At 43.8% G+C, this 13,535-nt stretch overlaps 1 protein-coding gene across 1 annotated transcript in view; it reads left to right on the forward strand.

Moving 5' to 3' along the window:
- Positions 1–1,181: 1,181 nt before the first annotated feature.
- fndc5b (fibronectin type III domain containing 5b) overlaps positions 1,182–13,535 on the forward strand; it is a 44,557-nt gene continuing 32,203 nt past the window's right edge. The window contains exons 1-2 of the mRNA XM_031793764.1: positions 1,182–1,737; positions 13,309–13,427. Coding sequence (XP_031649624.1) covers positions 1,659–1,737; positions 13,309–13,427 — 198 coding nt within the window. The 5' untranslated portion in view covers positions 1,182–1,658. The remainder of the gene's footprint in view (positions 1,738–13,308; positions 13,428–13,535) is intronic.

The raw sequence follows: 13,535 nt of genomic DNA on the forward strand, positions 1-13,535 counted from the left end.
CACACACACACACACACACACACACACACACACACACACACACACACACACACACACACACACACACACACACACAGACACACACACTGCACACACACACACACACACACACACACACACACACACACACACACACACACACACAGACACAGACACACACACTGCGCACACACACACACACACACACACACTGCACAAACACACACACACACACACACACACTGCAGCCTGGTTTCTTCTGGTCCAATAGTGTCTACTGAGACATCGAGAGTTTGGGACTACCGGTATTTTTGTCTAAATGTATTTATTGATATTAGCCTTGTTCTGTTCAATGTTCTCTAGCTACTGTAGTAGTAGTACTAAATACCCGTATTCATGTTGCTGCTGACACCATTCAAACCAATGAGGGTTCAGGACTTTAAATGTTAATGACTATTTGAGGGTAGCTTTAAGTTCTCAAATTGAAGTTAGGACATTTAACTTCTACAAGACATCCAATCAATATCAAATGGAATTGGACTTCATTGATCCCAATGGCGAAATGCATTCATCACAGACGTAGTCTATTCCAACCGTGTAGCACTATAGACAACAACAACAACAAAAGCATTGGGTTGTTTTTTTAAGCCATTCATTTTGTATTGAGTAGATGACTGTAGCACACATTTAATGGGAGTGGAAGAGACTAACTAAAACCATATGCTGCCAAACAATTCTCATCCATATGTAGGATAAGAATTAATGTTTACAAGACAATGTATAAAACACACACAAAACAAGAAACAGTAGGTTTGATCTTATAAAATCATCTCTGGACAACGATTAGAAAGTGTCGCATTCAATGACATTGTGCTCATTAATTTCGGGTGCTGTTAGGAAGGGCGGGAAGCTCTCCACGTCGCAGAGAGGCAATTTGGGGAATGTGGTTCCCTCCTGCAACTTCCCTCTCTGTAGAGAGAGAGAGAGAGAGAGAGAGAGAGAGAGAGAGAGAGAGAGAGAGAGAGAAAGAGGGAGAGAGAGAGAGAGAGAGAGAGAGAGAGAGAGAGAGAGAGAGAGAGAGAGAGAGAGAAAGATAGAGAGAGAGAGAGAGAGAGAGAGAGAGAGAGAGAGAGAGAGAGAGAGAAACAGAGAGAGAGAGAGGATTTTTGCCATCTGACAGTGCCAGTACGTTTCATTCTGCAGCACTCGAGCTCTCAGGGAGCGCGCCTCTGTAACGAAGCACGGCACAAGGGAAAAAATAACCTAAACGAGTCTGTTTATAGCCTAACCTTCGATAAACCGGTTAGCAAACAGAGGTAACCAATTTTATGACTATGGAAGTGTTCATTATTGAGGTAATCGTTTCAAATAAGACAGTATTTTGATCTGTGTGTTCACATTTGACAAGTGACTGTACCGACCGTGCCTCCCGGTGTCGGCTCTGTCCCAGGTGCTGAAAGCGCTGGTGGTGCGTTTCCGTAGCAACCAACGACCAAGTTTAGGCTACACAGCCAACACCGATTTCTTATGACAACAGGAAACGCCGAGTGGTGGAGGAAAGGAGCCCAGTGCGGTGAATGTTAAGCAACTCTCCGCCACAGACCGAGGTGTGGATCCCGTTAACGCGAATAAATGGGATATTCGGTTGGCCGGGCAGGATGTAAAACATCTTTTGAAGGATGGGGAAACAAAGCTTCTCTGCGGCGACACTGCCACTGCTCGTTCTGGGTTGGCTCACGGTATCCGTTACCGCTGGTGGTAAGTGTACGTTGACATGCGTTGATGGTCATATGATTAATAGTAGCATAGAGAATAGGCCCTATCAATCGATAATAAACCAAATCAATGACTTGACAGTTCAATGACCGTACACGCAATTTTTTTTATTGAACATTCATATACCAGTAAATCAGTTGGTTATATTTGACAGTAGGTAGAATCGTGTGTGAACGGGCTATTTATTTAATAGGCTGTGATGACAGGATGAGATAGCCTACCTACCGTTCATTATATTAGGCTATCTGTTCCATTACACGACCACGATGCAGGAGCAACAGTCCCGATTTCTATTTCTGTAGATCTGAATACGTTATGCTTATAGCCTACAACTTTCACATTATCAAGCTGGGGATGCTTTTTGTCGGCATTTTATAGGTCAATTCAATATCATTAGGAGCACAGAGGGTGTACGGTGGATTGTCCGTGACTGACATTTACGGAACCAATCAGTCAGATAAATAAGATTTAGACAGTTTGGACATTGGGTTTTCGAAGTATATGACACTGTAAACAGTCATTGTAAAAAGGTGTGTGTGTGTTCTTGGAGTGTTCCTTAGCGAACAGTATTGTTGACCATACAGTATTGTTGAGTGTACAGTATTGATGACAGTACAGTATTGTTGACCATACAATATTGTTGACAGTACAGTATTGTTGACAGTACAGTATTGTTGACAGTACAGCATTGTTGACCATACAGTATTGTTGACAGTACAGTATTGTTGACAGTACAGTATTGTTGACCATACAGTATGGTTGACAGTACAGTATTGTTGACAGTACAGTATTGTTGACAGTACAGTATTGTCGACAGTACAGTATTGTTGACAGTACAGTATTGTTGGCTGAACAGTATTGTTGAGCGTACAGTATTGTTGACAGTGCAGTATTGTTGACCGTAAAGTAATCTTGTGTTTATTCTAACCTCTTAGTTCTGCTCTTTCAGCAAGAGACTGATAAATGAGCTGGTTTGGGAAACAAACCCAGGCACACACACTGGTTGAATCAATGTTGTTTCCATGTCATTTTAATGACATTACGTTGCACCAACTTGGAATAGACGTTGAATTGACGTCTGTGCCCAGTGGGATAGTCATTCACACAGGACACTAATGCCGAAAATTGCAACAATGTTGGGTGGATCTCACTGTCCCAAAGTGGCTTCCTTTCCTCCTTTTCCAGTCCCTTGTCTCCTTTCTTTCATTTGCACTGGCAAGAGGTATGACTCTTTAGAGTATTGAGAGACACCCACAGGGTCAATAGTCAATTGCCAAGGCTACATCCAAGTACTCTTAAAATGCTCCCTTTCCTCATCAGCACTTACATAAGTGAAACAACAGGATTGATTTGTATTGCTGACAGTCATGCAGATCGGTGGGAATAAAGAAAAGGAAGAGGAGACAAGGAAAGGAATAGGAGACAAGGAAAGGAAGAGGAGACAAGGAAAGGAAGAGGAGACAAGGAAAGGAAGAGGAGACAAGGAAAGGAAGAGGAGACAAGGAAAGGAAGAGGAGACAAGGAAAGGAAGAGGAGACAAGGAAAGGAATAGGAGACAAGGAAAGGAAGAGGAGACAAGGAAAGGAAGAGGAGACAAGGAGAGGAAGAGGAGACAAGGAAAGGAAGAGGAGACAAGGAAAGGAAGAGGAGACAAGGAAAGGAAGAGGAGACAAGGAAAGGAAGAGGAGACAAGGAAAGGAAGAGGAGACAAGGAAAGGAAGAGGAGACAAGGAAAGGAAGAGGAGACAAGGAAAGAGATGGTTCCATACAGTGTGTGTGTGTGTGTGTGTGTGTGTGTGTGTGTGTGTGTGTGTGTGTGTGTGTGTGTGACTGTGTGTGTGTGTGTGTGAGCTCTGCGTGTGACTATGTGTGTGTGTGTGTGTGTGTGTGTGAGCACTGTGTGTGTGTGTGTGTGTGTGTGTGTGTGTGTGTGTGTGAGCACTGCGTGTGACTGTGTGTGTGTGTGTGTGTGTGTGTGTGTGAGAGCTCTGCGTGTGACTGTGTGTGTGTGTGTGTGTGTGAGCTCTGAGTGTGACTGTGTGTGTGTGTGTGAGCTCTGCGTGTGACTGTGTGTGTGTGTGTGTGTGTGTGTGTGTGTGTGTGTGTGTGTGTGAGCTCTGCGTGTGACTGTGTGTGTGTGTGTGTGTGTGTGTGTGTGTGTGTGTGTGTGTGTGTGTGTGTGTGTGTGAGCTCTGCGTGTGACCGTGTGTGTGTGTGTGTGTGTGTGAGCTCTGCGTGTGACCGTGTGTGTATGTGTGTGAGCTCTGCGTGTGACCGTGTGTGTGTGTGTGTGTGTGAGCTCTGCGTGTGACTGTGTGCTTGTGTGTGTGTGTGTGTGTGTGTGTGTGAGCACTGCGTGTGACTGTGTGTGTGTGTGTGTGTGTGTGTGTGTGTGTGTGTGTGTGTGTGTGTGTGTGTGTGTGTGTGTGTGTGTGTGTGAGCTCTGCGTGTGACTGTGTGTGTGTGTGAGCACTGCGTGTGACTGTGTGTGTGTGTGTGTGAGCACTGCGTGTGACTGTGTGTGTGTGTGTGTGTGTGTGTGTGTGTGTGTGTGTGTGTGTGTGTGTGTGTGTGTGTGTGTGTGAGCTCTGTGTGTGACTGTGTGTGTGTGTGAGCACTGCATGTGACTGTGTGTGCGTGTGTGTGTGTGTGTGTGTGTGAGCACTGCGTGTGACTGTGTGTGTGTGTGAGCACTGCGTGTGACTGTGTGTGTGTGACTGTGTGTGTGTGTGTGTGTGTGAGCTCTGAGTGTGACTGTGTGTGTGTGTGTGAGCTCTGCGTGTGACTGTGTGTGTGTGTGTGTGTGTGTGTGTGTGTGTGAGCTCTGCGTGTGACTGTGTGTGTGTGTGTGTGTGTGTGTGTGTGTGTGTGTGTGTGTGTGTGTGTGTGTGTGTGTGTGTGTGTGTGTGTGTGTGAGCTCTGCGTGTGACCGTGTGTGTGTGTGTGTGTGTGAGCTCTGCGTGTGACCGTGTGTGTGTGTGTGTGAGCTCTGCGTGTGACGGTGTGTGTGTGTGTGTGTGTGTGAGCTCTGCGTGTGACTGTGTGCTTGTGTGTGTGTGTGTGTGTGTGAGCACTGCGTGTGACTGTGTGTGTGTGTGTGTGTGTGTGTGTGTGTGTGTGTGTGTGTGTGTGTGTGTGTGTGTGTGTGTGTGTGTGTGTGTGTGTGTGTGTGTGTGTGTGAGCTCTGCGTGTGACTGTGTGTGTGTGTGAGCACTGCGTGTGACTGTGTGTGTGTGTGTGTGAGCACTGCGTGTGACTGTGTGTGTGTGTGTGTGTGTGTGTGTGTGTGTGTGTGTGTGTGTGTGTGTGAGCTCTGCGTGTGACTGTGTGTGTGTGTGAGCACTGCATGTGACTGTGTGTGCGTGTGTGTGTGTGTGTGTGTGTGTGTGTGTGTGTGAGCACTGCGTGTGACTGTGTGTGTGTGTGAGCACTGCGTGTGACTGTGTGTGTGTGTGTGTGTGTGTGTGTGTGTGTGTGTGTGTGTGTGTGTGTGAGCTCTGCGTGTGACTGCGTGCCTCCTGCATCAAGCTAAGACAAACCAACGGCAGAAAGAAAGTGCCCAGACAGCAGATATAAAATCTGCAGGCCAGCGGTGCTTTAACTTGGTACTTGTTGTTCTCTAGCCACGGTTGCCATCTCTGATCAGCTATTACACACCTGTCATTTGCCAAAGAGACTGGTCTTTCTTCAAATATGAACATTAAATGAACTCGATAACATTCGATAACCCTTGCAGCTACTGTTTCAACCAATCACAATGTTTATGCAAATTAGACCGATAGGAAAACATTCTAGTTTAATTCAGACATTTCTTTTGAAATGTTCTAACATTGGGTATTCTGGCATAAACATAAACATTGGGCAAAGGGAGAACTATATTGCTACTTCTGGGACACGCATTGGGCTACTGGTTCGCAGGTTAGCGCTTTTCATTGTGAATCTTGTTCGGGAGGCAGCTCTGCAGAGTCGTCACTAGCTGGCACAGACCCAAAGTCATCAAATCTGATTTATTTTAAAACTTAACCACACTGCTAACCTTAAACCAGTTTTCATGAATATATAGCCAATTTTGACTTTGCAGCAGGCCTATCCAAGGGGGAAGTGCTCAGTTCTGCCTCAAGGACAAGAAATGTCAACCTGCTACTGGTTCAAGAGCTATTAGGGCAATACAGAGATGATGGAAAGAGAGAGAGAGAGAGGAGATGCCAGCGGAGATGCATGATTTGCTTAAGGAGAGAGAAGTCAAGATAGAGATGTGTAAGTTAGATGTTAATTCATAGACTGGGCTATTCATATTAATATGCTAGCCTTTATTTAAGGCTGTTGACGTAGGCAAAGCAGGTAATCCCAAAATGGCAAGCTCACGTTCTCATCCATAAATGCATATCAATAGCTCTTACACAAAGTGTGCCATGACTATGGAAATAATATCTTCTGAATCGGAAGGATGGACAATTATCCATGTTTTTATTTTCTTATAATTAATTGTTTTAACATTCAATCTTCAATAGCTCTTAGACAAAGCCATGACCATGAAAACAATATATTTTGTATCAGGGGAGGATAGACTAAAATCCACAGCTTAAAAAAAAAAAAAAAAACTTAGTTTAAACTTACAACCTTCAATAGCTCTTTCTTTTAAAGTGTAGGTTGGCCTCCCGAGTGGTACAGAGGTCTGCTTCGCAGTGCTTGAGGCGTCACTACAGATCCGGGTTCAATCCCGGGCTGTGTCGCAGCATGCCGCGTCTGGGAGACCCATGAGGCGGCGCACAATTGTTCCAGCGTTGTCCGGGTAACGGGAGGGTTTGGCCGGCCGGGATATCCTTGTCCCATTGTGCTTTAGCAACTCCTGTGGCGGTCATGGCGCATTCACGCCACTAACACGGTCGCCAGTTGTACAGTGTTTCCTCCAACACATTGGTGTGGCTGGCTTCCGGGTTAAGCGAGCAGTGTGTCAAGAAGCAGTATGGCTTGGACCCATTCATTCTGGCATTAATGCAGAAGATATTGGCATACTTTGCCTAATGGCGGTTTGGCCGGCACTAGCCGAACTAGGCTAGGCAAGCCGAACGAGTGTGCTTGCATATTCCCTTCAAAGACCTTCACTTGAAAAATGATAATAAAGTGGCAATAGTACTGTTTGTCCATCTTGAGACACCGTACCGAGTATACAGCCGTGGCCAAACGTTTTGAGAATGACACAAATATTAATTTTCACAAAGTCTGCTGCTTCAGTTTGTATGATGGCAATTTGCATATTCTCCAGAATGTTACGAAGAGAGATCAGATTAATTACAAATCATTTCAAAGTCCCTCTTTGCCATGCAAATGAACTGAATCCCCCAAAAACATTTCCACTGCATTTCAGCCCTGCCACAAAAGGACCAGCTGACATCATGTCAGTTATTCTCTCTTTAACACAGGTGTGAGTGTTGACGAGTACCAGGCTGGAGATCACTCTGTCATGCTGATTGAGTTCAAATAACAGACTGGAAGCTTCAAAAGGAGGGTGGTGCGTGGAATCATTTTTCTTCCTCTGTCAAACATGGTTACCTGCAAGGAAACATGTGCCGTCATCATTACTTTGCACAAATAGGGCTTCACAGGCAAGGATATTGCAAGGATATTGCTGCCGGTAAGATTGCACCTAAATCAACCATTTATTGGATCATCAAGAACTTCAAGGAGTGCGGGTCAATTGTTGTGAAGAAGGCTTCAGGGAGCCCAAGAAAGTCCAGCAAGCACCAGGACCGTGTCCTAAAGTTGATTCAGCTGCGGGATCGGGGCACCACCAGTACAGAGCTTGCACAGGAATGGCAGCAGGCAGGTGTGAGTGCATCTGCATGCACTATGAGGCAAATACTTTTAGAGGATGGCCTGGTGTCAAGAAGGGCAGCAAAGAAGCCACTTCACACCTGGAAAAACATCAGGGACAGACTGATATTCTGCAAAAGGGATTGGACTGCTGAGGACTGGGGTAAAGTCATTTTCTTTGATGAATCCCCTTTCCGATTGTTTGGGGCATCCGGAAAAAAGCTTGTCCAGAGAAGACAAGGTGAGCGCTACCATCAGTCCTGTGTCGTGCCAACAGTAAAGCATCCTGAGACCATTCATGTGTGGGGTTTCTTCTCAGCCAAGGGAGTGGGCTCACTCACAATTTTGCCTAAGAACACAGCCATGAATAAAGAATGGTACCAACACATCCTCCGAGAGCAACTTCTCCCAACCATCCAGGAACAGTTTGGTGACGAACAATGCCTTTTCCAGCATGATGGAGCACCTTGCCATAACTAAGTGGCTCGGGGAACAAAACATTGTTATTTTGGGTCCATGGCCAGGAAACTCCCCAGACCTTAATCCCATTGAGAACTTGTGGTCAATCCTCAAGAGGCGGGTGGACAAACAAAAACCCACAAATTCCGACAAACTCCAAGCATTGATTATGCGAGAATGGGCTGCCATCAGTCAGGATGTGGCCCAGAAGTTAATTGACAGCATGCCAGGGCGGATTGCAGAGGTCTTGAAAAAGAAGGGTCAACACTGCAAATATTGACTCTGCATCAACTTCATGTAATTGTCAATAAAAGCCTTTGACACTTATGAAATGCTTGTAATTCTACTTCAGTATTCCATAGTAACATCTGACAAAAATATCTAAAGACACTGAAGCAGCAAAATTTGTGATAATAATTATTTGTGTCATTCTCAAAATTTTTGGCCACGACGGTACACTTCCTCAAAATAGTCAGAATTAATACGGTATAACTAAAAAAATCTGACATTAATTCTGACGTTTTTGAAGATCTTAGTCGCGCAATTTTACATCTACCGTTTATGAACTGATACACAAAATGATGCCGGATTCAAAACTTAAAATGTTTCAATTTAAATTATTATAAAAAATTCTTGCAACCAATAGAATGTTATATATATGGGGGATACAAGCATCCCAGCTCTCCAGATTTTGCTATGAAGAGACAGAATCATTAGATCATTTGTTTTGGTATTGTCCATATGTAGCTTGTTTTTGGTCGCAGGTTTAGGAAGAATTAATCAATTATCCTAGAGCCCTGCTGGGTGATTTGAAAAGGTCATAGCCAATCGATCAATAATATAATAATACTTATAGCAAAAAGGTTTAATCTTAAATTTACAATCTGTAGAACCTACGGTGAATAGAATTATTCAGAACCTTCGCGAAACATCAGAGCAGAAATAATATAGAAATAGAAAACAGAAATATTTTAAAAAAAATCATTTTTATATTATTATTATTAATATTTCAGCAGAAATAATATATGGCAAATAGCAATCAAACCTGGATGGTGTTCAGAGATAGATAGGAGGGGTTAATGGTAGCTGAAGGATGGGACTGGATGGTGTTCAGAGATAGATAGGAGGGGTTAATGGTAGCTGAAGGATGGGACTGGATGGTGTTCAGAGATAGATAGGAGGGGTTAATGGTAGCTGAAGGATGGGACTGGATGGTGTTCAGACTGGGACTAAAAACAAACAAACGATAACTAATGTAAAATATGTTCGGAAAACATTCAGACCCGTTGACTTTTTCCACATTTGTTACGTTACAGCCTTATTCTAAAATTGATTAAATCGTTTTTCCCCCCCTCATCAATCTACCCCAATACCACATAATGACAAAGCAAAAACAGTTTTTTTAGACATTTTTGCAGATTAGTGTTAAAAAAATAAAAAAAAACACTTTATGTACATAAGTATTCACACCCTTTGCTATGAGACTTGAAATTGAGCTCAGGTGCATCCTGTTTTCATTGATCATCCTTCAGATGTTTCTACAACTTGATTGGAGTCCACCGGTGGTAAATTCAATTGATTGGACATGATTTCGAAAGGCACACACCTGTCTATATAAGATCCCATAGTTGACAGTACAAGTCAGAGCAAAAACCAAGTCATGAGGAAGAAGGAATTGTCCATTGTGCTCCAGAACAGGGTTGTGTCGAGGCACAGATCTGGGGAAAGGTACCAACAAAAATTCTACAGTATTGTAGGTCCCCAAGAACACAGTGGCCTCCATCATTCTTAAATGGAAGACGTTTGGAACACCCAATACTCTTCCTAGAGCTGGCAAAACTCAATCAATCCGGACTATGCAGAGAAAAATGGGAGAAACTCCCCAAATACAGGTGTGCCAAGTTTGTAAGACTCAAGGTTGTAATCGCTGCCAAAGGTGCTTCAACAAAGAACTGAGTAAAGGGTCTGAATACTAATGTAAATTAGGTCAAAGAAATCTACTCTAAGCAAGTCTCTTCTTCTTATTGGTGTCATTTAGTAGTGGTTTCTTTGCAGCAATTCGACCATGAAGGCCTGATTCACACAGCCTCCTCTGAACAGTTGTTGTTGAGATGTATCTGTTGCTTGAACTCTGTGAAGCATTAATTTTGGGCTGCAATTTCTGAGGCTGGTACCTCTAATGAACTTGTCCTCTGCAGCAGAGGTAACTCTGGGTCTTCCTTTCCTGTGACAGGTCCTCGTGAGAGCCAGTTTCATCGTGGCTCTTGATGGTTTTTGTGACTCCACTTGAAGAAACTTTCAATGTTCTTGAAATGTTCCAGATTGACTGACCTTCATGTCTTAAAGTAATGATGGACTGTCATTTCTCTTTGCTTATTTAAGCTGTTCTTTAAGCTGACTCTCAGGCAGTTCCTCTAAGGAATTTCCTCTCAGGCAGTTCCTCTCAGGCAGTTCCTCTCAGGCAGTTCCTCTAAAGCAGTTCCTCTCAGGCAGTTCCTCTCAGGCAGTTCCTCTAAGGCATTTCCTCTCAGGCAGTTCCTCTCAGGCAGTTCCTCTCAAGCAGTTCCTCTCAGGCAGTTCCTCTCAAGCAGTTCCTCTCAGGCAGTTCCTCTCAAGCAGTTCCTCTCAGGCAGTTCCTCTCAGGCAGTTCCTCTCAGGCAGTTCCTCTAAAGCAGTTCCTCTAAAGCAGTTCCTCTCAGGCAGTTCCTCTAAAGCAGTTCCTCTCAGGCAGTTCCTCTCAGGCAGTTCCTCTCAGGCAGTTCCTCTAAGGTATTCACACATTTTCAGCAGGGACACCATTTTTTTCCAACCGGAGTTTCTGGGGACCCCATTTTTCTCCAATAACTTATTGCGATCCCAACCCAAATCTAATGACACACAGAGGTTCAACATCGGTACATTTATAATTTTTTTCATCAACAAATAACCTTCAGTTCATTACATTTTTTTACTTCAAAATTGCACTGTTGGTTAGGACCTGTAAGTAATCATTTCACTGTAAGGTGAAATAAGGGTGAAACCTGTTGTATATTTGGCACATGACAAATAAACTTTGATTTAATTTAATTGTCTTCTCTAAATCAAAATGAAAAGAAACCAATAAATACATTTACTCATTAAAAATGTATCTTTCAAATAATTTATCTAAAAAAATGTTTGTTTAATATAGTCCCATATATTTCAATTGTTTATATTTTGACGACCCCACTGCGGTTCCCACTTCGCAAACCCAACTTTGAATACCACTGCTCTACAGGGAGGCAGGTTTTCCTGTCTACTCTTTTCAATGGCAAGGCTGTGCTCACTGAGCCTCTCTCTCTCTCTCTCTCGGTCTCTCCCTCTCTCTCTCTCAGCATTGAGAGGAAAGCAGAGCTTTTTAAGGCCATCTCAACAGAACTAACAGGCTGAGAGGAAAGCGGAGCTTTAATCAGAGGATCAAAGAATCAATGAATCAGAGGATCAAAGAATCAGAGAATCAGAGGATCAATGAATCAGAGGATCAAAGAATCAGAGAATCAGAGGATCAATGAATCAGAGGATCAGAGGATCAAAGGATCAATGAATCAGAGGATCAAAGAATCAGAGAATCAGAGGATCAATGAATCAGAGGATCAAAGAATCAGAGAATCAGAGGATCAATGAATCAGAGGATCAGAGGATCAAAGAATCAGAGAATCAGAGGATCAAAGAATCAGAGAATCAGAGGATCAAAGGATCAATGAATCAGAGGATCAAAGAATCAAAGGATCAATGAATCAGAGGATCAAAGAATCAGAGAATCAGAGGATCAATGAATCAGAGGATCAGAGGATCAAAGAATCAGAGAATCAGAGGATCAGAGGATCAAAGAATCAGAGAATCAAAGAATCAGAGAATCAGAGAATCAAAGAATCAAAGAATCAGAGCATCAGAGAATCCAAGATAATCGGTGCATGTGAATGAGTGTTTGTGTGTGAAAGAGAGAGAGGAGAGAGAGTTAGAGGAAAGAGAGGATAGAGAGAGAAATTGAGGAGAGCTAGTTAGAGGAGAGAGAGTTGAAAGGGTGAGAGAGAAGAGAAAGGAGGGAGAGAGACCGAAAGGAGAAAGAGGAGAGAGGGAGAGAGAGGGAGAAAGAAGAGAGAGGAGAGAGGAGAAAGAGGAGAGAGAAGAGAGATGGAGAGAGGAGAGAGAAAGAAGAGAGAGATAGCAGAGAGGAGAGAGAGAGGGAGAGAGAAGAGGGAGGAGAGAGGAGAAAGAGGAGAGAGAAGAGAGACGGAAAGAGGAGAGAGAAAGAAGAGAAAGATAGCAGAGAGGAGAGAGAGAGGGAGAAAGAAGAGAGAGGAGAGAGGAGAAAGAGGAGAGAGAAGAGAGATGGAGAGAGGAGAGAGAAAGAAGAGAGAGATAGCAGAGAGGAGAGAGAAGAGGGAGGAGAGAGGAGAAAGAGGAGAGAGAAGAGAGACGGAAAGAGGAGAGAGAAAGAAGAGAGAGATAGCAGAGAGGAGAGAGGGAGCGAGAGGGAAAGAGAGGAGAGAGAAAGGAGAGTAAAATATATAATTCTGTTATCCTTCTATCCTCAGACAACAGTAAAAGAGGACGTGAGTCAAGACAGTTGAACAATATCCCTCTTTATTTAACTAGGCAAGTCACTTAACAACTAATTCTTATTTACCCATCTCCCCAACAGTTAAAATAGAACAGAAAACAGACACATACAAATGAGATACATAAATACAGTAACGTTACCTGGCTCCTCTTCTCCCACTGACAGGTTACTATGACAGGTTGCTATGACAGGTAGCTATGACCTTTAACATTACCTCTTCTCCCACTGAGAAAGAGCAGGTGACAGGTTGCTATGACAGGTTGCTATGACCTTTAACATTACCTCTTCTCCCACTGAAAGGTTGCTATGACAGGTTGCTATGACAGGTTGCTATGACCTTTAACGTTACCTCTTCTCCCACTGAGAAAGAGCAGGTGACAGGTTGCTATGACTGGTTGCTATGAGCAGAAAGGTGTGTGATGTCAAACCAGGAGTAAAGACACATTAGGACCCTTCTCAACTTCTGTCCTGTTGGTTCTGTCCGTGTGTCACACACTTTCACACCTCTCCTGTGGTGTCCGTCTGTCTGTCTGTTTTTCTACCTAGACACTTTCTCACCTCTCCTGTGATGTGTGTGCGCATGTATTTGCATGTGTGTCTCTGTGCGCCCGTGTGTGTGTGTGTGTGTGTGTGTGTGTGTGTGTGTGTGTGTGTGTGTGTGTGTGTCTGTGTGTCTGTGTGTGTCTGTGTGTGTATAGACTCAACTCTGTCGGCTCCTGTCAATGTGACGATCAGGGAGCTGGAGGCGAACACAGCCATAGTCACATGGGAGATACTGGAGGGAGATCCCGTCATCGGATTCGCCGTCACACAACAGGTAGGGGAGTGTGTGTGTTTGTGTGTCTCTGTCTGACTGTGAGTGCACGTCTGTTAGTTTGTGTTTGTGTGTTGGATTAAGTCGGGAGTTGGTGAGTTGAACTACAAT

This window comes from Oncorhynchus kisutch, linkage group LG17 (genome assembly GCF_002021735.2).
Source record: "Oncorhynchus kisutch isolate 150728-3 linkage group LG17, Okis_V2, whole genome shotgun sequence".
NCBI lineage: Eukaryota > Metazoa > Chordata > Actinopteri > Salmoniformes > Salmonidae > Oncorhynchus > Oncorhynchus kisutch.